The 27,861-nt window shown below is 39.8% G+C and overlaps 1 protein-coding gene across 3 annotated transcripts in view; it reads left to right on the top strand.

Moving 5' to 3' along the window:
• The window catches only part of pign (phosphatidylinositol glycan anchor biosynthesis class N), a 195,807-nt gene that overhangs the window by 91,584 nt on the left and 76,362 nt on the right, over window positions 1-27,861 (top strand). For 2 of the 3 annotated variants that reach the window (XM_062977650.1, XM_008116866.3), the window contains exons 27-29: window positions 76-118; window positions 2,255-2,307; window positions 23,350-24,421. In XM_062977650.1, coding sequence (XP_062833720.1) covers window positions 76-118; window positions 2,255-2,307; window positions 23,350-23,473 — 220 coding nt within the window. In that variant the 3' untranslated portion in view covers window positions 23,474-24,421. Of the gene's footprint in view, window positions 1-75; window positions 119-2,254; window positions 2,308-23,349; window positions 24,422-27,861 lie in introns of those variants that run through there. The other variant, XM_062977651.1, reaches the window with a different exon arrangement.

Genomic DNA, 27,861 nt, shown 5'->3' with positions numbered 1-27,861 from the left:
TTGTTGTTGCACTGTTGAACTATGAGTTATGTTCCTCCTCTGACCTGCGTTCTTGTTCTCACTCTCTTTCCCCAGGCTTTTCCTCATTGTTCTTGTGATTTCAGACATCATGGCTTTGGTAAGCTACTGTTGGACTTTCTGTACAAATAAGATCAAAACCCAGGGAGCTCTGCTAATTCAGTGAAGAGATATCTGAATTAGTTTCAGACTTCAAAGTTTCTAGAACTAGGACAGGGAGTTGAATTGAAACCCTGCATAAATTGCAGATAGGAATCCCCCTCCCTTCACAATCCTTTGTACATCATGTAATGAATGTATCTGAAGAGACGTAATCTTTATTACTTCGGTTCTTCCAGGCTGCTATTTTTAAGTTAGCAATGCTAGGTTTTCATCTACTTCATACCAAATGTTCAAGGCTGAGTGAAAGGGAATGCCAGATGTACCTGGGTGCCTAGTTTAATTTTTCATCCCTTTCTTCCCTGCCTTCAGAACAAAAGAAAAAATATGTCATGGTCTGGCCTCATTTTTCAAAGGAAATGTCAGAATAACCAAGTAAAAAGTTGGGAAAGGAGACCCAGGGAGGCATAAATGATGCTGTTCATGCACACAGTCTGAGCTAGGATAGGGAGACCCACTGTTTAAAGTCAGGATCAAGAATGATTAAATGTCATATTTTTAAATGAAAAAGTATGTGTTTTCCTCAAAACCATGTTCATTGACAGCAGTGTATTTCTATGCTGTGATTTGGCTTGAAGAGATATGTTTTCAGTGATGTTATGTTATCTTTTCACATCCTGTAATTTCCCTGGAGAATTTAGTTGAAGTGACAACAGCTTTCACCTTTGTTATATCACATTGTGAAGTTACATATGAGAAATATAATAATAATAATAATAATAATAATAATAATAATAATAATAATAAAAACCTTGTTTCTATTCTGTCCTATCTCCCCTAAGGAAGTCAGGGCGGATTCCAACAAACAACAACATACATTAAATGCCTTCAAAAAAACCAGAAAAATATTGGCATAAAATCCCAGCAAGACCCCACATATGAAAACAGCGTTAAAAACCTAATATCAAATTAAACCTAATATCAGTGAATTGAGTATAACATCAATAACCTAAACCAATATAGTCAGACAGAATCGGACAAGAATTATATAGTGACATAAAATCTAAATAAACGTTCACAGTAATTTACAAAAGCCATCTGAAGTTCAACAGAGTTGTGTGGGTTGGATTATGTGGCCTAATATCTAATGGCAAATATCAGAGGCTATAATAATTTTAATTGCAGAGTAATTAACCAGTAAAATGAAGGAAGGGAGTGGGAATGGAGGGAGTTTGTGTTTTCTTTCAGATTCCAATCCAGAAATGTATTTTAAAAATTCTGATCCATAAAGTCTGTTCATTCAATTAAAATGTTAAAATACATAAAGAAGTTGTTAAAATAGCAAAGCAGTTGTTTGACTTGATGAAGATTCAAACATAGGAGGAAATAATTACAACTAAATGTTGAAAAATTCTAGGTAAATTCTCCTGTATATATTGCCAATTCAGAAGATAGCATCTATCCTATTAAAAGTAGGAGTGGACACCGAAACACATTTTAGTAAGGAACACAAAAGTATGGAAAACTGTGCCCCACACCCTTGATGTTTATTGGGCTGTCAGTAGCCATAACATCTGGGTTTGGTGAGAACTGGGGACCAACATCTAGAAGGCCGTTGTTTGCACCCCAATGTAGTCCTTTACTACACACAGGACTTTATATCAGTAATAACATTTTGGTTACAAACAGTAGCCAACACAGTTACATCATAGAGATGATGCGAATGAATTTATCAGTCATTTTTAATGGACGTTAAAAGAGATGTATTCTAGAATTTGCAACATGATCACTGGCCATACAGATTGAGAGATGCTGGGAATTGTAGTCCAAAGTGTGGTTACTTCTGCCAAGCTTTGGCAAACACATCCTCTTGTAAAATCAAGCTGGGTGCAAGAGAGTTCATAGTTTCAGAGGAATTTGAACCGATTTCCCTCCTGTTCAGGTCCACTTCCCTGAATACCTCTTTCCTTATTTGTTTGTTGTTCAGTTCAATATTGTTGCATGACATCTTTTACTTCAAGAGTTCAGTGCCATGAATGAGCAACTTGAAGCAGGAATTTGAACCTTGTCGTTCTCCTTGTGCAATGTTTGCTTACTGAACAAATTGTGTTCTTTATTTTCTCTCTCTTTTCTGTAGCACTTCTTCTTTCTGGTTAAAGATTATGGAAGCTGGCTGGACATCGGAACAAGGTACAAGGCAACTGTTATATGGACTTCTTTCTTCTTCCTCATTTGCAGTCTATAAAATATGTGTGGCTTCCCACGTTAACCTGAATATTTCACAATGTCATCATTGCCAAAGGGCTGCCAACTGACAATGTTTCAGTGACATCAGCAATATCTTTTAGGTGACCAGGTTCATAATTTAACTGTTCCATTTTGTCCAGTTATTTTTATTTCTTTCCTTGTGAAGTTGTTTTGTGATTGGTTCGATGTCATGGCTATGATATATTATCCCAGCTATCTTTTCAGCCCTACCCATATTTACCATCTCCCTGCATCTACCACTGATGAGTCCTTTTTAGTCATATTACAGTCATAAACACTATTTTCATACATAGAGGGACTTCTGATTTTTTTAATTCTTAAAAATTGTTTAGAAGTCTCAAGCTTCCACATTGTTAAAGGGCATTGCAGAAGGCCAGTCTGGTATCTTATGGCATTGACTTTGTCCTTGTTGAGCGCTGTGCTCCAGGGAGCTGGTTTTCCAAAGAAAGTAAGTTCAGAAAAGGGTTGCATGATAGGTTTGATGTCTACAGAAAAGATGTACCAATGGAATTCTTCCTCTGAATATGTTGAACACTCCTTTTCTCCTGCATTCATTCCTAGCTTCTTCATTAGCAGATCTTAGTAGTGGCACATTGAGATAAGCGGGGGGGGGGGGGGGGGGGCTCTTCAAAAGAGCAAGTGGAACCCATCGGCTCAGTCAACGGGATGCCTAGGGTGGTTGAAAACTTACTTTTTGAAAAGTAATTCACCTCCAGCTCTCATTTCAAGAAGATCAGTGATTCCTGTTATAGTGAAAGAGAAAGTTTTGTTGTACTGTAAAATTGTTATTTAATTCATGGTGTTTCAAAAAGACCCAATTTGAAATTACTTTATCTCTGCAACTACAAACCACTCATGAATGAAACTCTTGCCACTTGAAAGGATGTGACACAGAGTTTCAAAGGATTGTTGCTAGATGCCTCTCCCAGCACATGGACACCCTTAGCCTAGTCACTTGCAAGATGATGACCCACCAACATAAATCCTAATAAAATATTCTCCATTTGTGGAGTTATTTGTTAGATTTGTTTCTGGCTCAAAACAGTTAGCAAAACTTAACTGTATGGCTCATTAAACTATTTATAACTTTTTGTGTAATTGTAACCTAATTCCATTGTGAAATATACTGCTTTGAAATTGGGTCCATCATTTTGAAACATGTCATTCTTTTTTGGGGGGAGGGGCAATCTTAGAATGAAGAAGAAAATTGCATGAGTCCTGAAAAATTCTTCCAGGATACCTTAAAATATTAAAAAGAGAAACTAGAAAATAGATTTGTGTATTTTGACTGAACCTCAATCCATTTCTGCTGGCCGATTCCGCTAGACACCTATATCTGTTTTCGTGCGCCTTCAGAAAACAGGAGGGTAGCTGGATCGCTGTTTTAGTTTTGCAGCCAAAAAATACGGCTAGATCTGTCCCATTGGTGGCAATGGGGAACTTACAAGGGGATCTTCCTGGGATCCTTTCCTTTTTTCCCTTTAAGGGAGCCTGTGTTTCAGCAACAAGGTTAAGGAAGCATCCTTCCTAGGATCCTTTCCTTTCTTCTTTTCAAGGGAGCCTGGGTTTCAGCAGTGAGGTTAAGGAAGCACCTTTCCTGGGACCCTTTCCTTTTTTCCCTTCAAGGGAGCCTGGATTTTAGCAATGGGATTAAGGAAGCAGACACGGCTGCCATGTGGTTCCGTAACGGACGAAAAAATGTGATGGCTGGGCTCTTGCCGTTACAACCATCTGAGCAAGCGAGATTGGCTGAAGGAAAATGGCTAAAACAAATCTGTGCACAAGCCTACTAGAAAACATTACATATTAAATCAAGATGTAACCTGTTTGCATTCATTCCATTACATTTGAAATATAGATTGAAATGCAATTTGATCATGTATTACCCCAGGTTATGTGTCTTGAACCTCATTATACACATACTCTTGCTTTACTGCTCTTTTCCCAAGCATTATTTTGCTTTGATGGTGATGTCCACAGCCTTAGCATCATTAGTGGTCATTCAAATGAGTCTATGAGTTGGAAGATCATTTTATTTGATTGTCATTATTTAGACAGAAGCCTCATCTGCTGTTTCACCCGATCACCTTTGAATTGCCTGCCAGTATCCAATGATTTTGGCACAGATCCTATAATTGCCTAGCAACTGCTGAACAGTTACTCAATACTTGACTCGTTTTCTCTACACATTTTTCTGAAGGTGCTGCAGCATTATTTTCTTCCACTGAGACATTTCAGAAAACTGTCCTTAATCCTGATAATATTTTGGAAAACTACTTACCTACAAGTCTTTTATTTGGAGACTGGGAAAAGATCATTGTTTGTTAATAGAGTGGGGGGAAAGTCTAGCAATTACATGTACAAGTGTTGAATTTTCCAGAACTGCTAATGATCTCACTACTTCCTTGCTATATTTTATTTGGTGTATTCTTGTGGCATTTATATCCTACTGTATTTTAGCATTTAATTGGCCTGCCATTTTCTGCTTCTCACAGACCATTAATGAGGATAGTAAGATCTTTTTGCCAGTCCTAGTGGCATGGTGCTCAGTCAGTGGAAAGGCTAGTTCGGGGTCTAGTCCCTTAAGCCATAAATCCTTATCTTCCCCTTTAGCTATAAGGACAGAATGCATATTATAGTAAACATGGGACTGGCTCTCGTTGGAATTTTGCTCCTTCAAAACCAATTTTGAGTCTTCTTTGGCTAAGAAAACCCTATGAAATTTGTGGGGTGGCAAATTGTCTTGCAGAATTAATTGCACCTAGCTATGTAAGGTTACTAGTAAGGAAACAGGACTATGCTGGAGAGATGTGGATCGCTCAAGATCAATGATTAACAAGTTTTTCTTCTATCAAAATGCAATAAAAACCTAAATAAAAAAGAGATGGCTCATGACAACAGAGTGTGACAACAGAGACTGGAAAGGGCAGAAAATGACGCACTACATCACTTTTTGATAAGCAGCAGCTGATAGGAAAGGTCAAGAGCTGGTGCTTGCCTGTCCAATTGTGTTGATTTAGGATCTTGGAATAAAAGCTATGGCATGTACGAAGAACTTCCCAACAACCTCAATTCATACTCCAAGGAATAGCTTTTTGCCTCTGTCCTCAAGAAAAGTGGAATTAATTATAAACTATGTATGGGCATGTTGAGAAAATTAATTAACACTTTGTTTTTCTTTCCTTCTACATTTGAGAATTTTTGTTTCTCGAGTATTTATGTGAATCTTATTTTGAGTGGTTTTAAAGCTTTAAAAGACAGTAAACATCATTTAAAAAGACAGAGATGCAATCCAAGTACAGTAGAGTCTCGCTTATCCAACGTTCTGGATTATCCAACACATTTTTGTAGTCAATGTTTTCAATATATCATGATATTTTGGTGCTAGATTCATAAATACAGTAATTACTACATAGCATTACTGTGTATTGAACTACTTTTTCTCTCAAATTTGTTGTATAACATGATGTTTTGGTGTTTAATTTGTAAAATCATAACCTAATTTGATGTTTAATAGGCTTTCCCTTAATCTCTCCTTATTATCCAACATATTCACTTATCCAACGTTCTGCTGGCCTGTTTACGTTGGATAAGTGAGACTCTATTGTAACACACTATATTTGGCAGATGAAATTATGAAAATAATTTACAATATGTTTTCTGTGCCAGCACTGTTAATAGGTGGCCCTAAAGAGAATGAAACATTATATATATATATATATATATATATATATATATATATATTCATTTTGCTTCTCATTGGGGGTACTGCCACTATCTCCTGGATTCTGCTTGTGAAGCTGCTTCAAAGTCAAGCAGCTCTTGCCCAAAATGCATCAGGAAGAATGAGGTGTCCAACCACAAGATCAGTGGTGAAGGAGTAGTCTGATCTATCCCCTCACGGTTGATTTCATGGCTGGGCTCTGCTAAGAGGAAACAGGGCCCCCAAAAAGGATAAAAACATGTTATGTTTTCTTCTGTGTCCCCTGTGTGTTGTGAGACATTTAAAGTTCCTTCACTTACTCATGATTACTCACTGGACTGCAAAGGGTTGGATGTGGGGAGCCATCCAGTGAGTGTTGATGAGAAAACAAGGAAGACTATGGGCTGATAGGTTTATGTCAGCAGTTCTCAAAGTGTGCTTGTTGGGGTTTAGCAGCAAGATGCTGGGGATTCCTTGGAGGAAGAGGGGGATTATGGGTTTCCCATTGATGAGTCTGTGTGTGATCAGGGAGGGTGATTTGCAAGCCTCAGATCAGAGAGAAGGGCTGGCAGTTACAGAGGTGACAGGAGATGTTTGGGATTCCCCAGTTCCTTAGCAACTGGGGAAAAGTCTTTTTCTCTTGGGCCTTCTGCAGGTGCAGATGGGGAGTTTTCCTGTGATAGCAGATTAGGCCTCTGCATGGAGGGAGTCAAGGAGAAATTCATTAGGTATTCAGAAAGACTTCGTGGGAAGTCCTTGAGACCCAGGTCTCAAAGGCATGACCTCATGGCTTCTTGGTCGGGCCTGAGCTTAAATTAAGTGATGTTTACTTTTGTCTCCAGAAAAGAAAACGTTGCCATAGAATCAAGTTTCTGTTTCAGCTCTCATGCTCCTAAACCCAGTCTCTTGTGTTTGCCTATGTTCTTGAAGGAGTTTTGCCTTGGAAAAATTCTTGTCTTCATGCTTATGGATTTATGCCTATGTTCTTGACTTCCTGGATTTCATGTACCTTGCTATTTTGGACTATTGATCTTTTGTATATATGGACTACTGCTATTTCTTGGCACCTTTTCTACTGCTTTTTGGGAAATGCCCTTTTCCCCCTTGTGTACAGGCTTTGTAAATAAACTTATATAGTTAGTAACTACTGGATTCTGTATGGTGCTGGGTGAAAAGGCATTCCAAGCCTAGATTGTTACAGTGCTCTGCAGAGCCCTTGGGGCTCCATGAAGCAAACTGAAGGGCTCTGTGCTTCCTCCCCCTCCCTCTCCAAGCTTTCCCTCCAAAATACTCCAGACATGGGAAGAAATTCCTTTTTGTACCAATTTCAATTTTGGCAAGGGAAATGTATGGCTATTGGTACAATTTGAGTCCGGTTTATTTAAAGTAGGTGTGAATCTAGGCCAGAATACTGAAAATAGGAACTGAATTATTTTGCTGGTGTAAATTTTGCTTCAGCTAGCTTTACTAAACGAATTCTCTGAACGTTCAAAGTGTCCTTGTATGTATACACATGAGTGCTTTCCAAATCTCCTCTTGGATCCAATGTCTGTCCAGCCTGTATCCATATCTTTCCCCTGGTTCTTTTCCCAGTGATATGCATACACTTTTACTGACCTTGAGCCAAGATATATTGGATATTGTAACACTGAACTTGGTCAACTGTACAACTTAATGGAGTAAGGGCATCAAACCTTGCCAAGTTATTATAACAACGAGATACTTCCTTTTTCTTCAGGAAACACGACTTCTTGTTTCCTTTTAAAATTACTGTGCTACTTCTGCATGAAAACTAATTTTCGAGGCAGAGTTGCCTGCAGGCATTGCCGTACTGGTTTCTGATAGCCTCAGATATATTGGCAGGATGCCATTATGTGATAACAAAAGGAATAGGAATGGCTTTTAATTGTCTTCTTTTTGAGGCATGTTCTCTTTCTCTCCATGATTTTTATGCTGATCATTGTTCCACATGGTCCAAGATACAAGAAATTATTGAGTTCAACACAGTACCTTTATGCCCCGGTCCACGTTTCTTCCCTCTTAAATGGTTCACAAACATTGCTCTCTCTCTGATATCTCATATTGAATCGTATGTGTGAATGCCATTGCAGATTAGATACTGCTTATTGAATCTTTATGCTTCTTCACACTGCAGTGTTTTTCAAAGGAGTTGGTTTACTCATTTCACTGTAGATTGTCATCAAACGATGTGCAAGTTGAGCATTACTTATCTGGAATTTTGAAATTTGAAATACTCCAAAATTGTTCACATGGATGACTGAGATAGTGACACTTTTGCTTACAGATGGTTCAGTGTGCATAAACTTTGTTTCATCCCCAAACTTATTTAAAATATTGTGAAAATTACTTTCAAGATATGTCTGTAAGGTATATATGTATATATGAAATATAGACAAATTTATTGTTTGGACTTGGGTCCCGCCTCCAAAATATCTCAAGCCGCCCGGAGTCCCCCCCAGGGAGATAGGGTGGTCTATAAATAAAATTTTATTTAAACTTTCACAAAATCTAAAACACTTCTGGTCCCATGCATTTTGGATAAGGAATACTCAACTTGTACGTATGTGAGTCTAGCTCCTTCAGAACTGTTTCATGGCATATTTCCAAAGTAGCGCTGTAGAGAAGTTTTTCTCTTTTTTTGTACTAGCGCCTGATAATTCTCATTTTGGCATAATGTAATGTATGAGACTGGAAGTTATTCTTCCGAACACCTTAAGCCTTTAGTGTTAATTTAAAACTTTAATGTAGTGTGTGTGTTTTAACAGCCCTGTTCCTTTAATTTACACTCCTAATAGCTTCCTAATGCCTATTTCCCATTAAAAACTTCCACTGCATGCTTCTGAAAAAATGGATATAGTCTGTACCTTTTTCAAATGTTATTTGCAATTTCGGCATTATAGAGTGCTCCCTTTGCTCTGAATACATTTCTCTCTTCCTTAATCTCCAGAGTTTTACTTTGGCTTTTTCGTGTACTTGAAAGGTATTTAAACCAACATTTGTTGGATTTTCAAATTATTTAATACATTCAAATATTTTAAACACAAAATTTAAGTACAAATTAAAATTATTAAAATTAAATACAAAATTAAAAATATAATAATTTTGTAAGGATTGTTTAAAATGCTTTGCAAGTTCCATTCAGAGAACTTTGTTTTTTTTAGTTCCTCAAATAACTTTGGGCAGAATTATTGTTTGTATCCACTTGTTCCTGTTAGAACTTACAGCAGAAATGCAAGCAGCTTTTTGTCTACACAAGTTTGTCAGCTTCTTATTATGGTATTTAGTTAAGATATTTTGATCATTTGGCAATCTGAAATGTTTTCTTAAGGTGCCCTCTATATTGCCCTATATCCCAGGATCTGATCCCACATTATCTGGCAGTGTAGACTCATATAATTCAGTTCAAAACAGATAATCTGGTAATCAGATCCTGGGATATAGGGCAGTGTAGATCCAGCCTTACTGTGGGGCTGGGGCAGGGGCAGGGTTATTCTACTACACCCCAAAACCCAGAGCCATAGAAGACATGTTTGCATGAAGTGGAACATTGCTTTGAGTAGAGATTGTCTCATATTTTAAAGAGTAAAATAGAATCACTAGCATTCCTGTGTCTTTAAAATGCCAGTTTTGTATCTCCCAGTTCAAAACAAATAAAGAAACATATTTGTTTAAACTCCCTTGACGGAAAATGAACATAAATCCTAAATGAAAGAGCCTATTATTTATTTACTGAAAAATCTAACATTAATGGTATAATATTGCAATCGTCTACTGAAACAGTAGGCCAGTGTATGCTTCCACACTTTGCTTTTGATGCATGTAAGGACCAGAACCTTCCATTATCACCTCTCATGGCATTAGTGTGTACACTTCGATTCGTTAGGCATGCACTTGCTTCCCTCCTACATCTAGGTTACAGATAGGAATCATATGGTAGTCCAGATGCTATTTCTACTCCTTCTGTAAGTGATCTGCTATTATGTAACATGGCAGCAGATCACCATGGTCATGAGATCATCTCTTACATGTGTTTCTAGAGGTATCTCCAGTGGCTGTTTCTTTCCTGTGTATGAATTTAACCAATGCTCCCACTGAGCATTTTCTTTAGGTTCTGAGCAGCTTTCAATGAGTAGCAATATCTTACTTTTGGGGTGTATAGTTTTCATTATGAGTCACTCTTAAAGAGTTATTCCAGAGGCTCATCTGAAATACATTTTATTGTACTTCCAAACCTCAGAAAACCCCAGCATTGGACAGGTGTACTGAGATGCTTGCATATCTGCTTGCATCAGTGAGAATCCAGCCCACTATAAGATAACAATAATGTTGAACAATATTAATATACAAACACAATTATTTTAGGGGGGGTATTGTTGGATTCAGTCTGCAATGAAGTTCTCAATGCCTAGGAAATTCTGAATATCAATATTGTTTTGGCTACAAACCAACTGATTGCCTATTACTGCCTTTGGAAGTAGGCCATAGAAGGGAAGGAAGGGAAGGAAGGAAATAAGACGAACTCCAACTTTTAACACAACACCATAGATAAGATGTCATAGGCATCACTGAAACCAGGTGGGATGACACCCATCACCGGAATGTAGCCATTGAGGGTTATAACCTCTTTCATAGAAACAGAACAAAGGGGAGAGGAGGGGGAGTAGCCATATATGTCAAAAACATTTTTGTTGCAGAAGAGATGCCAGACTGCAATCTCGGAAACCAGCTTGAAAGCATCTGGATAAGAATCAACGGAACTGGGACTCAAAAATATCTCATTGTGGGTGTTTACTACCGACCTCCAAGCCAGGATGAAAAACTCGATGAAGCAGTTGACCAAACAGGCACAACGAAGAGATATAGTAGTCATGGGCGATTTCCAACGAGTTCCTCGCTTGCCTTGCAGACAATTTTATGGTCCAGAAGATAGAAGACACAACAAGGGGATCTGCCACTCTCGATCTCATCCTAACAAACGTGGAAAACCTGATCAATGCAGTCAAAGTGATCGGATCCTTAGGGGCAAGCGACCATGTGCTCCTGCAGTTTGCGATACAAAGGAAGCCGAAACTAAAATAAGTCATGCATGCATTCTGGACTTTAGGAATGCTGACTTCCAAAAAATGAAGGAAATACTGAGCTTTGTATAATATGGTTTTTATGTAAAAGCTAAAACCATTTTTCGAGGGAGATATTTCAGTGGTTAGGTCTTTCCTCACTGCCAGCTTGCTGCTGAAAACTGAAAATACTTCACAGTCAAAATATCCCTCAGTCACCTAGTCTCACCTTTTCTGTGAGTATTGCCACTCCATGGACGCCAATACTGAAAGACAAAGGAGTTAAGGATGGATGGGAGTTTTTCAAAAGTGAAATACTCAAGTTGCAAATGCAAACAGTGCCAACAAAGAATAAAAATAAGACAAGTTCAAAGAAGCCAGAATGCATGTCCAAAGAACTAAGGCTAAGGCTGAAAAGAGACATGCACAAGAAGTGGAGAAGGGGAGAAATCGCCAAAGAATTCAAACAAATAGCCAACTCCTGTAGGGAAAAGGTTCACAAGGCTTGAAAATGAGCTCAGGCTTGCCAGAGACATTAAAAATAATAAGGGCTTCTTTGCTTACGTCGGTAGGAAAAGGAAGAACAAGGAGGTGATAGGGCCTCTGTGAGGAGAAGATGGGGTAATGCTGACAGGGGAGAGGGGAAAGGCAGAACTAATTAATGCCTTCTGTGCCTCAGTCTTCTCACAAAAAGAAAGCCATCCTCAACCGCAGCAACATTGAGTGGACAAAGGATATGGGGAAATCCAACTCCAAATAGTGAAACAAGTTGTCCAGGAACACCTGGCCGCTCTAAACGAATTCAAGTCTCCAGTGCCAGATCAGCTACATCCAAGAGTATTGAAGGAACTAGCGGAAGTTATTTCGGAACCACTGGCAATCATCTTTGAGAGTTCTTGGAGAACAGAAGAAGTCCCAGCAGATTGGAAGAGGGCAAATGTGGTCTCTATCTTCAAGAAGGGGAAAAAGAACGACCTAAACAGTTACCGTCCATTCAGCCTCATGTCGATACCAGGCAAGATTCTGGAAAAGATTGTTAAGGAAGTGGTCTTCAAACATTCAGAAACAAATGCGGTCATTGCTAATGGTCAACATGGATTTATCAAATCATGCCACACTAATTTGATCTCTTTTTTCAATAGAGTTACAAGTTGGCTAGGAGCAGGATTTCAGTATTTCAGTAAGGCCTTTGACAAGGTCCCCCATGGCCTTCTGGCAAACAAGCTAGTCAAATGTGGACTAGGCAAAACTATGGTTAGGTGGATCTGTAATTGGTTAAGCAAATTAACCCAATGCACCTTCTTCATCCTGGAAAGAAGTCACAAGTGGAGTGCTGCAGGGTTCTGTCCTGGGCCCAGTTCTGTTCAATATCTTTATTAATGACTTAGATGAAGGGTTAGAAGGCATGATCATCAAGTTTGCAGACAACACCAAATTAGGAGGGATAGCCAATACTCCAGAAGACAGGAGCAGAATTCAGAACAATCTTAACAGATTAAAGAGATGGGCCGAAACTAACAAAATGAAGTTCAACTGGGACAATTGCAAGATACTCCACTTAGGCAGAAAAAATGAAATGAAAGATACAGAATGGGGGATGCCTGGCTCAACAGTAGTACGTGTGAAAAAGTCCTTGGAGTCTTTGTGGACAACAAGTTAAACATGAGCCTACAATGTAATGCAGCTGCAAAAAAAGCCAATGGGATTTTGGCCTACATAAATAGGAGTCTAGTGTCTAGATCCAGGGAAGTCATGCTACCCCTCTATTCTGCCTTGGTCAGACCACACCTGGAATACTGTGTCCAATTCTGGACACCACAGTTGAAGGGAGGTGTTGACAAGCTGGAAAGCGTCCAGAGGAGGGCAACTAAAATGATTAAGGATCTGGAGAACAAGCCCTATGAGGAGCAGCTTAAATTGCTGGGCATGTTTAGCCTGCAGAAGAGAAGGCTGAGAGGAGACATGATAGCCATGTATAAATGTGTGAGGGGAAGTCATAGGGAGGAGGGAGTAAGCTTGTTTTCTGCTGCCCTGGAGACTAGGATGTGGAACAATGGCTTTAAACCACAGGAAAGGAGATTCCACCTGAACGTTAGGAAGAACTTCCTCACTGTGCAAACTTTTCGTCAGTGGAACTCTCTGCCCAGAGTATGGTGGAGGCTCCTTCTTTGGAGACTTTTAAGCAGAGGCTGGATGGCCATCTGTCAGGGGTGCTTTGAATGCAATTTTTGCTTCTTGGCAGGGGGTTGGACTGAATGGCCCATGAGGTCTCTTCCAACTCTGTGATTCTATGAACACCTGGCACCAGTGGTGATGGGAGAAGGAGGCAGCCATTTCCATATGATCTATTGTACATACCCCTGACTATGGATAGTGTGGATGGGGGTCTTGAAGCCAAAGCTATGTGGGAAGGATGGGTTCATCAGCCATTTGTCCCATGGACGAGGCAGTTCTAAGGAACAAGTGGCTTGGAGTCAGAAGCTTCCTTCTTTCATTGCTGTCACCATCTTCTTTTCCAAGTGAAGAGAGTAGAATCACCTGCTTTGTGTTCTGATACACAAGCTTTGTGTTCCTGCAGGAGCCTGTCCTTTGCTGTTTTAGTAATATGTTCATGCCAATGGTTATATACGGTTATAGTTTTCTTCCGGTTTCTCTCTTTTTCATCAGGGGGTAAGTACTGTTTCTCATCCAAGAGACTACAAGAAACTTATCTGCAGCATGTTTCAACTGCAAAATATTGTGGGGTATTTTTGTCCTAAAAATGGTCCTGAGACACTGTTTACAATGCTTACAGTGACACTTCTCTCGTAGATCAAGTTGTGATAAAGTCTGTTAGAAAACATGAGACTGTTGAGCTAAATTGTTCTGTCTGAGTAGATGCGTTTTGGGCAATTTTCAATACATATTAAGTTTCATACTCTTTCAACTTTGTATCTAATTTGTTTTATTTACTGGTATATTGCTTCTTACATTTTTCTTTTCATTCTTCCTCTCTTTGCTTCTGTTCCTTTTCTGTTGGTTTGGACAATGAGGCGCCTGAGCAGAAGTGATGTTTGTTTTGGTGAATCATCTTTTGCATATAAGCCAGTGTATAAATATTAAAATATTATTATTAATTTTAAAAATGTAAATGTTACATGAACTGTATCCTTGCCATTTGGCAGTAGTGCTCCAGTTCCAAAGCATCTTTCCCTAGTGTCCTAGAAATAACTTTCTAAAGTTCCTCACTGTACTGGGAATATAATTTTTAAAATGGGATGCAGCTTGAGGATTACTTCTAAAGTCCTCCTCCTGAAGATTTTATTAAATCATCATTTTAAAATATGGCTTACTATAAAGTGGCTTTTACTAGAGTAATTTTGCTTGAAATTGTCAATGAATTCATATGTTATTGTGGTTAGAATTGGACTCAGACCCCTTCTACACTGCCATATAAAATTCAGATCATCTGCTTTGTACTGGATTATATGACAGTGTAGAAGGGGCCTAAAATTGAGGGTTTAAAATCCCACTTGATCACGAAACTCATTGGGTGAGCATGAACCAATAACTCTTTTCAGTTGGTTCAAACTCCATAGGGCTGTTTGGATAATAAAATGGGTTGGAAGCTACCTTCCATTCTCTGGAGGAAAGTTGTGATGCAAATGTAGTAGGAATGGTAATTGTATGTGTTTATCCTGTTGAAATATACCCAATGATTCGTTTTGCCCGTGTGGTTAGAGGCTGGTAAATATTGCTTTTGTTTTTAAAATAAATTACACTATGTAACACGATGTTTATTCCTGGGTTATAAAAATATGGAAAAGGTTTATTAACTGCCAAACTTTATTTTTGAGGGTCATCCTGCAGCACATTTTGAGATAGGTTTTCAATGAATATCTATCTCATAGAGTCTCAACCAATTTAATGGATCCCCCGGTGGCACAATGGGTTAAACCCTTGTGCCAGCAGGATTGATGACTGACAGGTCAGAGGTTTGAATCCGGGGAGAGCGGGTGAGCTCCCTATGTCAGCTCCAGCTCCCCATGTGGGGACATGAGAGTAGCCTCCCACAGGATGGTAAAATGTCTGGGCATCCCCTGGGCATCATCATTATTATTATTATTATTATTATTATTATTATTATTATTATTATTATTATTATTATTTTATTGTATGACACAGCAAACAAGATAGATATGCTGGATTTCATATCACAAAATCACAAGTCGAACACTTCCCATGTGTCTAGGACTGTGTGATCTATTTTCGGATGATGCGCGCAGATCGCAGTAGGGTGGCCTTTTGCAGTTGACAGATCGTAATTTTGTCAGTGTCTATTGTTTCCAAATACCGTCTGAGATATTTTGGCACGGCACCCAGTGTACCCATCACCACCAGGACCACCTGCACTGGTTTCTGCCAGAGTCTTTGAAGTTCAATCTTGAGGTCCTGGTAGCGGCTGAATTTTTCCTGTTGTTTTTTGTCAATGCGACTGTCACCTGGGATGGCAACATCAATGATCCAAACCTTTTTCCTTTCCACAACTGTGATTTCTGGTGTGTTGTGTTCCAGAACTTTGTCAGTCTGGATTCGGAAGTCCCACAGTATCTTTGCATGCCCATTCTCCAATACGTTTACAGGTTTGTGATCCCACCAGTTCTTTGCTGCTGGGAGGTGGTACTTGAGGCATAAGTTCCAATGAATCATTTGGGCCACATAGTTGTGCCTCCGTTTGTAGTCTGTCTGTGCGATTTTCTTACAGAAGCTGAGGATATGATCAATGGTTTCGTCAGTTTCCTTGCACAGTCTGCATTTTGGGTAATCAGCTGATTTTTCGATCTTGGCCTTAATTGCATTTGTTCTGATGGCTTGCTCCTGGGCTACAAGGATCAGGCCTTCTGTCTCCTTCTTCAGGGTCCCATTTGTGAGCCAAAGCCAGGTCTTCTCCTTATCAGCTTTTCCTTCAATTTTGTCAAGGAACTTTCCATGCAGTGTCTTGTTGTGCCAGCTGTCAGCTCTAGTTTGCAGTGCGGTTTTCTTGTACTGATTTTTTGCTATGTTTTGAGGAGTTTCTGATTTTTGACTTCAATCAAAGCAGGTTCTTCATTTTGCTTTACATATTGTGCCAGGGCATGTTCTTCTTCTTTGACTGTTTGTTTTACTTGTAAAAGTCCTCTGCCCCCTGATCTTCTAGGCAGATATAGCCAGTCAACATCACTACGGGGGTGCAGTGAATGATGAATGGTCATGAGTTTTCTTGTTTTTCTGTCCAAATTGTCCATGTTTGCTGTGGTATTGGAAACCGCCCTGAGTTCCTTGAGGAGATAGGGTGGTATATAAATAAAGATGATAATGATGATGATGATGATGATGATTCTGTGCAAAGATCCCTTAACCAATATACACACAGTAAGAGCCAGAGCCAAAGATTTATCAACTTCATCCAGCATCTAGCGTGCTGGAAGGGGGACCATACATTGTGAAATCAAGTGAGAATATAACTCTCAGGAATGGCATCAGTTGACTGGCTACATAGTTCAACTACAAAAATATAAAAGCTAAAGTCTTTTTAAAAAATGAAATCCAGGCTTTTCTCTCATGTGCATCTTAGCATGATCAGTTCAAAAAGAGAAACAGTGGAAAGAATCCATACTGAGAATTCACAAGGCATATAAACGTTTAAGAAAGGTGCTTTCATGATACATTAACCAGTCCTCTCAGATCTCAGTCTCTTTCCATTGATGTTCTTGCTGTAATCCTGACTTAGTCTGAGCAGCTTCCAAGTCATGCTGTGTCCTTTGTTCTGGTTCAGCTCCATTTGTAAGCCTTAATTAGCATAATAAGAGTGCATTGTCCAGGTTTCTGTTATGCAGCTGTATCTTGATGGTAAGACATATGTGGTGTATGGATGTAAGATTCAAACCTGGTTCAATAATACAGTTGTATGCAATTCTAAATTATTCTCTTCCTCTTTTGTTGAAGAATTGTTATTGCAGATAAAAGACAGGCAGCAGAGATAGTTTTAAAGAATTTAAATATGCAACTCATAAAAGGATAGACCTTCTTTCAATTTATTGGGCAAAATCAAGGATTCATATAAATTGTCACAATGGATTTAGACTTTCCATGCCAGGATGGTTTCCAAGCTTAGCATGGAAACCATGGTAATAATAATAAATCTCTATTTATATCCCGCTTTTCTCCCTCACGGGACCCAAAGCAGCTGACACTATATTAAAGTCATACAAACAACAATCCAAATACAGATCCAAACAATCCAAATACATAAATCTAATCCAATAAGACAATAAATAAGTATAAACAAGTATAAACATCTTAAAATAGACACTTCAGAAACAAAGGCAGTACAGTGTTCCCTCACTTATTGCTGGGGTTAGGTTCCAGGACCACCCGCAATAAGTGAAAATCCGCGAAGTAGTGGCACTATATTTATTTTAATATTTATACATTATTTTAGTAGTTATACACTATTTTAAATCTTTATCAACCAATTGTGTATTGCTAAATCGCCTCCTTCTCCTCCCGTTGCCACTTGGGCTGTTTTGATTTCTTTGGGGAGGGTATTCCACAGACTCGGGGCGGCCATCGAGAAAGCCCTTTCTCTCGTCGCCGTCATCTGCATTTGGGATGGTGGTGGAAGTGAGAGCAGGGCCTCCCCTGAAGATCTTAAGGAGCGGGCAGGTTGGTATGAGATGTGGTAAGATAAGTAAGTTGGACCTGGACGGTTTAGGGCTTTAAAGGTCAAATCCAGCACCTCTAATCAGGCTCCGAAACAAATTGGCAGCCAGTGAAGGTGCTGTAGCAGAGGAGTTGTGTGCTTCCTGGGTCCATCACCTGTAAGTAACCTGGCTGCAGCTTTTTCGACTAATTGAAGTTTCCGCACACTCCTCAGGGGCAGCCCCGCATAGAGCCCGTTACAGTAGTCTAAATGGGATGTAACCAAGGCATGGACCACCATGGCCAAATCTGGCTTCTCAAGGTACGGGCACAGCTGGCGCACAAGTTTTAATTGTGCAAAGGCCCTCCTGGCCACCATCGACACCTGGGCTTCAAGACTTAGCGATGAGTCCAGGAGAACACCCATAGTGCAGACCTGCATCTTTAAGGGGAGTGTGACCCCATCTAACACAGCTTAGAATCATAGAATCATGGAATAGTAGAGTTGGAAGAGACCTCATGGGCCATCTAGTCCAACCCCCCGCTAAGAAGCAGGAAATCGCATTTAAAGCACCCCTTGCCACCCTATACCCTAATCTGCCTTACAACTGACCAGGAGGACCTCTGTCTTGTCTGGATTTAATTTCAATTTGTTTGTCATCTTCCAGTCCATTACAGCTGCCAGGCACCCGTTCAGGGTCTGAGCAGCTTCCTTGGCTTTTGGTGGAAACGAGTAATAGAGTTGGGTGTCATCTGCGTAGAGATGGCACCAAACTCCAAAACTTTGGATGATCTCCATAAATCAGAAACCTCTTGAACATACACAACTAAACCACAATGAATGCGAAAAATTTGCTTTAGAAAGACCAAAATTCCCAGAATTCTGTAGCTTACAGATCCGTACTTTGTCCTCTACAGTTTTATTCCCTTTTCTTTTGTAAAGTGTTTTTGCTTAATACTTGATCTCAGAGAAGTTATCAGATAATTTTTTTAAATTCCAAAATGAAAGCCCAGTGCACACACACTAACTGCAACTATTCTGCAGATGTTCAAAGTAATTGGTGTTTTCTTTTGTTTTCTTTTTAGTTTAACTTGTGAACTATCTCTGGCATTCGTTGTAGCTAGAGAATTTCCTATGCTGTTCAGTTTTGCCTTCAGTTTTAGCCAATGTAACCGCAAGTCACATAATCTTTAAAAAAACAAACAGGATTACATCAGAATGGGTTGGGCATTTTGCTGCAGCCTGCTCTAAATGTGGAGAACAGGAGGAAAAAGTGGGGCAGGCACTACCATAATTCAAAGCAAGGTGAAAGGTTGGCCACTGCTAGTCTTTGCTGTCCCTACTTAAAAAATTTATGATAGATTCAGCCTTTATCTTTGGAGTCTGAGTTGCCCCATTGCTATTTTCCATAGGGAAGAGGAAATCCTTGAAATCTTTATTTTGCCGTGAAGACAGTGATTGGGCAGCTTCTGTGTACAACACCTATGCAACCCCTATAACTATACCATAAAGGTAAAGGTTTTCCCTGACATTAAGTCCAGTCATGTCTGACTCTAGAGGTTGGTGCTCATCTCCATTTCTAAGCCGAAGAGCCAGCGTTGTCCTTTCGGTCTGCAAGTTCAGCAGCTCAGTGCTTTAACACACTTTGCCACCGGGGCTATTCAATGTATGAATACTTTTTATTGTTCCCATATGAGGATGGTCTCTGTGATGGATGGAAAAATGTAACTGGGGAGGACCATGTGTGGAATTACATTTTGAATTGCATATTTATGTAGTTACATTTTAACTGTGTTGTTGGGCCCTGTCCCATGTAAGTTGCCCTGAGTCCCTTCAGGGAGATGGAGGTGGCGTATAAAAATAAAGTTACTGTATTATATATAGAATTCAGAAACACAAATATAGGCTTATTTTTAGTAGTAGGGGAGGAGGTGTTATGTTCCTTTCATGGATGAAAACGGAGACATTCAACATCAGAATGTGGTTGAGATGGTTAAAAAGAAAGAATATATGACGTTTCTCCAAAAATAAGACATACCCGAAAAATAAGCCGTAGCAGGATTTCTAAGCATTTGTGAAATATAAGACATAGTGATAGGCATGGCTATGCAGCATACTGGCACGGAGCAGTAAGAAGGCAGCCACCCCTTCCATCTGCCATGGCTGTGGTTGACTTACCAACTCACACTAGCACACCTTCCTCCCTGCCCAAGCAAGGGAAGGGCACAAGGATCTCCAAAGTCTCCCAAGCGGAGGGAACAGGAGCAGTGCAAAGCCTGGTAAGGGGAAACACTGCAAAAAGGTGAAGGGGGTGGGACCTACACGGGCCCCCACCCCGCCCACAGCGCAAGTACAGGGCTCCTCCCCGGTGCTTTGATACCGGAGGAAGATGCCAGAGCACTACTCTCTGGGCTGCCTTTTCCTCTGTTGCAGGGCTTGGGTGCTGCCTTTGTTTGGGAGATATTGAAGTTCAGTCTCTCGCAAGAGCAGCAGCCGCCTCCGGATGGAGGGAGGCATCTGGCCATCACACCGTCTGACCACTTGAGTACTGGCCATGGATATAAAAATAAGACATCCCCTGAAAATAACCCATAGTGTGTCTTCTTGAAGAAAAATAAATATAAGATAGCATCTTATTTTTGGGAAAACACGGTACAAGCTAAGAGAGGTTACCAGTTTGTGTTTGCCTAAGACTACTAAGGGAGCCTCCGGTGGCTCAGTGTGTTAAAGCGCTGAGCTGCTGAACTTGCAGAGCGAAAGGTCCCAGGTTCAAACCCAGGGAGCTGATTGAGCAGCCGCTGTTAGCTCCAGCTTCTGCCAACCTAGCAGTTCGAAAACATGCCAATGTGAGTAGATCAATAGGTACCGCTCCGGCGGCAAGGTAACGGCATTCCATGCAGTCATGCTGGCCACATGACCTTGGAGGTGTCTATGGACAACGCCAGCTCTTCGGCTTAGAAATGGAGATGAACACCAACCCCCAGAGTCAGACACGACTGGACTTAACGTCAGGGGAAACCTTTACCTTTACCTAAGAAGCCAGTAATGTGTCCCTCCTGTCTCCTCCCTGAAGGAAGGTGAGGATAAAATTGAGTGAAAAGAGGAGAGAGAATTTAGGACATTTGAAAAGTAGCTTAAAGCGTGGAACATCAGAGGATTGATCAGTTTCATGAAGAGGAAGGAAGTGGTTCACTGTCATGGTGGTTGTGCTTATACCGCCAGAAATAACTTGCCTGGTTTTTATATTCCCCTCTTCTGATGAGAGGAGAGACTGTTGTAACTCTGCTTCAGGAAGCAGAATGTTTTGGTTAAACATCCAAGAATCAACTCAGTCAAGTATAAATTGTTATTGACTATTGAATTTGCAATCTCAGTTGTGTGCCTGGCATTTAGTTGTATTCTACTGAAGACAACAGATATTTTCCCAGGACTGAGTAGATGCTCTGGGGCTGTGTAGTTTGAACTTTTGGCTCCGTATGAACGAACCAACGATAAAGTCATGAACTCTTTTTAATTATTCAAAGTAATTAAAATTTCATCCAAGTTCTCAAAGGATTAAAAGAGGAATTAGAATATTCATCAACTGATCTGCTTGATTTTACTTTTTTTTAAAAAAAGAAAGGCAACAAAAACAAACTTGCTTTGTGAATTCAGAAGGTCGCGCTTTATCCTTTCCTGGCAGCTAGTACATCGGGGAGGCAAGTGAGGCTGAGGATATAGCTCTTTGAGTGTAAAACTTGGTCAAAAGCTCCATATTTCAGCCCTCCGAAATTGCAGGAAAATAATTCAGTCTGAACAGCTGGGTTGGAAGATTAGGTTTTTCTCCCACAAGGAGCCTTGTATTATCAGTTTATTGTGAGCAACCCTCCGAACTGCAGAGTCCAAGGGGTGCTGACCAGGCTGTTGAAGCAATGCTTTTTGCACTTTGACAAGCCAGATTGAATATTATCAGCTTCTGAACTTGTACCTTCTTTATTGAAGTCAGGGAATGGTGGTGGCAGTGGCAGCTTGTACTTCAATTTGCTATTTCTGTATAGTTATATTGATGTTGGGCATCAAGCTCCATGGCTATTCCAAGAAAAGTTAATGGCTTATTTAACATAACTGGAAAAAATGATTTTCCTCCTGTTAGTAAGATCTTGTATTTCCTTTGCTTCGTGTACAATTAATTTGCTGATGGCTCACATGCACTTTCCAGTCTCATGGGACCCTCAAGTTGGAGAATTCATTTAGACTTTGCTTGCCGGAGATACCAGGTTAAGTAGAATGAGAACTGTGCTGTGCTACAAATGGAATATTAGCCGCATATTGGGGGCCACAATCCTAGCTATTTTGTTTGCTAGGTCTTCTCAAATAACACTATGTAACAAAATTTGGAAAAATGTCTCTTCCTGGTTTGAAAGTGCTATTTCCTGTTTAATTGTATGTTACTTACTTTGAAAGTAGTTGTTCTACTCCAGAAACTTTGTTTTGGTAGCTGCCACAAACTATGTTGTATTAGGTGTGACTCTATGAGATATTCATTGAAAAGCTATAGCAAAATGTGTTGCAGGATGTCTCACAAAACAAAGTATTTTGCCATTTAATAAAACTTTTACATTGCTTATGACACAACCAATTAGGAAATCACATTTATAACCCAGGAACGAAAATCCTGTTACAGAGAGTAATGTATGTACATGAACAGTCCAGTTGTTATGGTAGCATCTCTGACCCTATTTGGATGTAATCGCGTTCTTTGTAGTCCTGACTCAGCTTTATGTGTAATTATGGCCATTTTCCCTTGTTTGGTAGTTCACAGATTAAAGCCTAATTGAGAAATAAAGAAATCACTTCTGAGAGTCTAACTGAGGATGTAGCAACTATTAAAAGGTTTTTAAGTACACAGGATGACAACACATGGACTGCTTAAGGGCATTTATACTGATGTGCTCAAAGTGTATCTGTGGTAGTCTGGTAGCAATCCAGGACAGGATGACAGGATGGTTTAGGTAACCATGACACTTAAAGCTTACCAACTTCTCTGAGACATTAAAATCTACATATTCAGAAAGAAAACCTTACTGTGTATTCTGTCTGTATTGCTGTATTATTAGTACAGTAGAGTCTCACTTATCCAACACTCGCTTATCCAACGTTCTGGATTATCCAACGCATTTTTGTCGTCAATGTTTTCAATATATCGTGATATTTTGGTGCTAAATTCATAAATACAGTAATTATTTCATAGCATTACTGCATATTGAACTACTTTTTCTGCCAAATTTGTTGTCTAACATGATGTTTTGGTGCTTGATTTGTAAAATCATAACCTAATTTGATGTTTGATAGGCTTTTCCTTAATGCCTCCTTATTATCCAACATATTCGCTTATCCAACATTCTGCTGGCCCGTTTATGTTGGATAAGTGAGACTCTACTGTACTATGCATCACTCCTTTAATAAGTAAATAAGTATTTTCTTTTAGCTTTGTTCACATTGTAATATGCATCCATTTCACCCATACTTTCTCTTTGTTGCAGCATTAGCCATTATGTTCTTGTGATGTCCATCACCATCTTCTTGATGCTCTTAAGTGGGATGGCCCAGCTACTAACCACGAAGAGACTAAGCCATTGGGAAGACATGAAGCATCATTTGTTGTGACGGATGACTGAGATGTCCATATTTTGGAACCTTCACATAAAATTGTGAGATTGGCAGCTAGAAACTCCTAAAGAGCCTGGAGCTACAGACCCCCATTCTCTTTGGAATTGAATCTTGTTTGGTCGGTTTTCAAGAAGAAGGGGAAGGAACATAGCCATAAGCCTTCTGCCAAAGCCTGAATAACTTTAATGAGCTATTTTAGTGTTAAAGATGAGTTCTGGCTGAGATTGAGATGGGTGACAGGGAAGGCAATGGGCTCTATAACTTTACCTGAAAGTGCCAAGACCTGGAAAGCCAGTGAACATTCTGCTATTGTCCCTCAAAACCTGTGCCTGCCTTTGGACCAAATAATGAATGGACTGATGTGCAAAAAGATCTGTGTGTTCTGAGATTTACTACAGGCAATGTTTATCTCTTCCAAGGCGAAGACCAAGCTTAATGACTTGTGTTTAATGATCAAAGACTAAAACTGGAATTCTACTGTTTAGTAGAGTGAAAGAGAGCAAGCACGACTTCTTGGGCACTTTATAATTTCTTCACCTCAGGACAATGATTATGGACTAAACATAATCTGATTAAAGAAAACAGAAACAATAAATTAAGGTACAGAATTACAAAAGGTACACACTGACCCTTGCAAAAAAAAAAATAGGTCATTAAAATCTTTTAACAATCTAAATGATTTGATTTGGAATGAAGCACTGAAATGCTGCAAAATGGGTCCCATATAATATTAAAAGTTTGAGGCTTCACATGGTTAATATATTGACCAAAAATGTCTGCAGTCATCCACTGAATGTTTCCATTGGGTTGCCATTGTTGTTCATTTTGACTCTTGAAGGGTTTAGGGCAGTGGTGCCTCAGTATTGATTTAGTGCTAACTAAAAAGTTATTTGAAAGTTCTTTCCTCTGGCCTTATTGGGAAATAAATCATGTTTTGAAAGAAAATGTTGCATGTTAATTTTACCTTGTGCTGCTGTTGAATGCGTCATTTTTAATATAATAGACTTTAAAAAACGCACCTTGAACATCAACATCAAAAGATATTGTTTGCCATATTTATATCTTGCCTAGACGACTTCATGGGGCTGCCCAATGGAAATTACCAACATTTAGACTAGAGTAAGTGAAAGTGTGTAGTGTGCATCCAGCTGAAGTTACAACCATAACCTACCACTAAATGCTTCTGTCCTTGCTATATTAAATGCTGTAATACATTTGATAATTGGTCTGCCTATGGTGAATGAGCAGCAACAAAGAACTGAACAGAATATGGTTAAGCAAAAAGCAATTTAGCGACAATTTTACATATTTTACTGCCTCTGAGTCTCTAATAGTAATTACTGGTTATTGTAAATCTTCCAGTATTTGCTAGAAATGTATACTTGATAAATGTTCATTCAGTTCCCACAATTCCTAACAGCTGATAAGATGGCTGGGATTTCTAGGAACTGAGGTCCAAAACATCTGGAGGGGCACAGTTTGAGAAACACTGATATAGAGCATACTTATATAAAATACGGAGTCCCCAGTGATGCAGCAGAATAAACCACTGAGCTGCTGAACTTGCTGACTGAAAGGTCGGCGGTTTGGATCCAGGGAGCAGGGTGAGGTCCTGCTGTTAGTCCCAGCTTCTGCCAACCTAGCAGGTTGAAAACATGCAAATGTGAGTAGATCAATAGGTACCGCTCCAGCGGGAAGGTAATGGCGTTCCATGCAGTCATGCCGGCCACATGACCTTGGAGGTGTCAGTGGACAATGCTGGCTCTTTGTCTTAGAAATGGAGATGACCACCAACCCCCAGAGTCAGACAAAACTAGATTTAATGTCAGGGGAAAACCTTTACTATATAAAATACACATGGTTTCATTTCTTTTAAATATAATAGAAAACACAACTTTTTAAATCTGTCAGACAATCTAAGCAAATCTAAATGCATAATAAAAGCGAAAACCCGTATGTTTGTATGTGGCACGGATGTCTGCTCACACAGACAGCCTCCGGCCTCCACAAACAAGCTATACTTCCCAGGGTTCAAAATCTAGGAAGTCACTCTTTTCCACTGACATTGTGGTTACAGCGAGCGCCATGAAAATGCAGCCCAAACCCTGCCAATGTCTACAGCCCACCACCCAAGGAATGCTTTCATTTAGGGACAATTTCCTTCTAGATTTTGCTTTTTCTTCCACCACAGGCAGGCATCCCAGGGTTCTCCATTGCTGTGGAATTTGCATGGCCCCGCCCACTATCCTTTCCTTTCCAATCTCTCTGCATAACGAACAGAGCAGAACTGAGCTGCAACTATTTATTTATTTATTTATTACATCATTTCTACCCCGCCCTTCTCACCCATCAGGGGACTCAGGGCGGCTTACAATATACATCACAAACACAGTTTACATCAAATTAAAAGTCATCCAAGATTAAAAATTACAATAAAAATTAAAATAAAACTAAACTTACTGGAGGAGTTTAGGGATTGACTCCACATGGTGGAAGTTGTAGTTCACACTGCATCAAGTCAGAGCACTGTCACTCCTTCTGGGGAATATACAGGAGTTGTAGTTCACCTACTGGTGGGTTTGGAGCGGAACTGAACTGGAAGTTCAGGAGTAGTAGGTACTAGGATTTATAGTTCACCTGCAATGAATGAGCATCACACTTGGCACACAGAGCCCCCATAACCAATACAACATATTGGACAAGTTTGGGGTAAAGGGAGTTATAGTTCACCTGCAGCCAAATTAACTCTGACCCCCACCGACAATGCACTAGGACCACACTTCACACAGAGAAGCCTCATGACCTACAGAACATACTGCAGGTATTTGTGGGAAGGGGCTTTGATTTTGGGAGTTGTAGTTCACCTCCGTCCAAAGACCACTGAACCCAGCCAATGACGAATCTAGACTTGGCACACAGACTGAATATTGCCTACTGTGAATACTGATAGATATTTTGGGACAATTACCCCAGGAATCTGGAAATTGCAGTAGTTCACCCCATCCACAGAGTACTGCACCACACAATTCTGGGAATTGTAGTTCACCCACTCCAAACAGAATACATAACATTAAAAGACAAATAATACCATTCTCAAATGACCCGGGCATCGTTGGGTCCCCAAGCTAGTACTGTATAAGAAAATACTGGAATATTATTGTCTCCTACAGGAGCAGGAAGAATTCCAAGAGGATAACAAATTAATAATGGATAATAATGTGGCATAGCATGCTATACTTAAGTGGTTAAATACTTTTTATGCAGTAAAGTGAGCCTGATGATATACTATAAGTTGCTTCCTGCCTATCATTGCAAGTGAGAGGCCATTTCCTGTGTGGGCAAACTATGTGGCAAGAAATAATGTTTAAAAACTTTGAGCCAAGTTTGTTGTTATAACAAATGGAGTATTTGGTTGTGTTGCTTCCTACATGTGTTTCCACACTCACATTTTTGTACTTTGTGGTCTGGATGGGGTTTGTGGTCCACCTGTCATAATCTTTCATGAGGCAAAGCTCTGACTTTTGCATTTCATAATCTTTCTTATTTTCTTGTAGGCATCCTTCCTCTGTTCCTATTCATTAAGAGCCATTGCTGCTTTTCTGAATAGCTGAAGTGTTTCAGATGGGCTTTGGGCTATGATATTGTCTTTTCCAAACAATAATTCAATTGTTGAGTGTATAGTTTTCTGTTTTCTCATGCAGAAAAATTAGCATAGTTCAAATCTTGCACCTTTCTCAAAATACATATCTCATTGTTTATAATTATATTTGTAATAACACGGCCCTCCTGGCCTTTTTAAATGCATATATAGAACCATAGAATCATACAGTTGGAAGAGACCTCATGGGCCATCCAGTCCAACCCCCGCCAAGAAGCAGAAAAATCGCAAGGGATTGCATTCAAAGCACCCCGACAGATGGCCATCCAGTTTCTGCTTAAAAGTCTCGAAAGAAGGAGCCTCCACCACACTCCGAGGCAGAGAGTTCCACTGCTGAACAGCTCTCACAGTGAGGAAGCCATTGTTTCACGTCCTAGTCTCCAGGGCAGCAGAAACCAAGCTTGCTCCCTCCTCCCTATGATTTCTCCTCACATATTTTATACATGGCTATTATGTCTCCTCTCGGCCTTCTCTTCTGCAGGCTAATAAACAGGAGTCTATTTAGTAAAATATGCCCCAGTGAAATGCAATCCTGGGTCATTTTTATTTGCATTGCAGACGAGGGGCCCATTTTGAATAGGGACCTCATCACATTTGACAGTTTCATAGAATCATAGAATAATAGAGTTGGAAGAGACCTCATGGGCCATCCAGTCCAACCTCCTGAAATATGAAATACATGAAATACACCTGTTTATTCTCCCTTTTAGTAAGCTCCTTTCACAAA

This window comes from Anolis carolinensis, chromosome 4, assembly GCF_035594765.1.
Source record: "Anolis carolinensis isolate JA03-04 chromosome 4, rAnoCar3.1.pri, whole genome shotgun sequence".
Classification (NCBI taxonomy): domain Eukaryota; kingdom Metazoa; phylum Chordata; class Lepidosauria; order Squamata; family Dactyloidae; genus Anolis; species Anolis carolinensis.
Note: the sequence above shows the minus strand (reverse complement) of the source record. Positions and strands in the feature narration are given on the sequence as shown.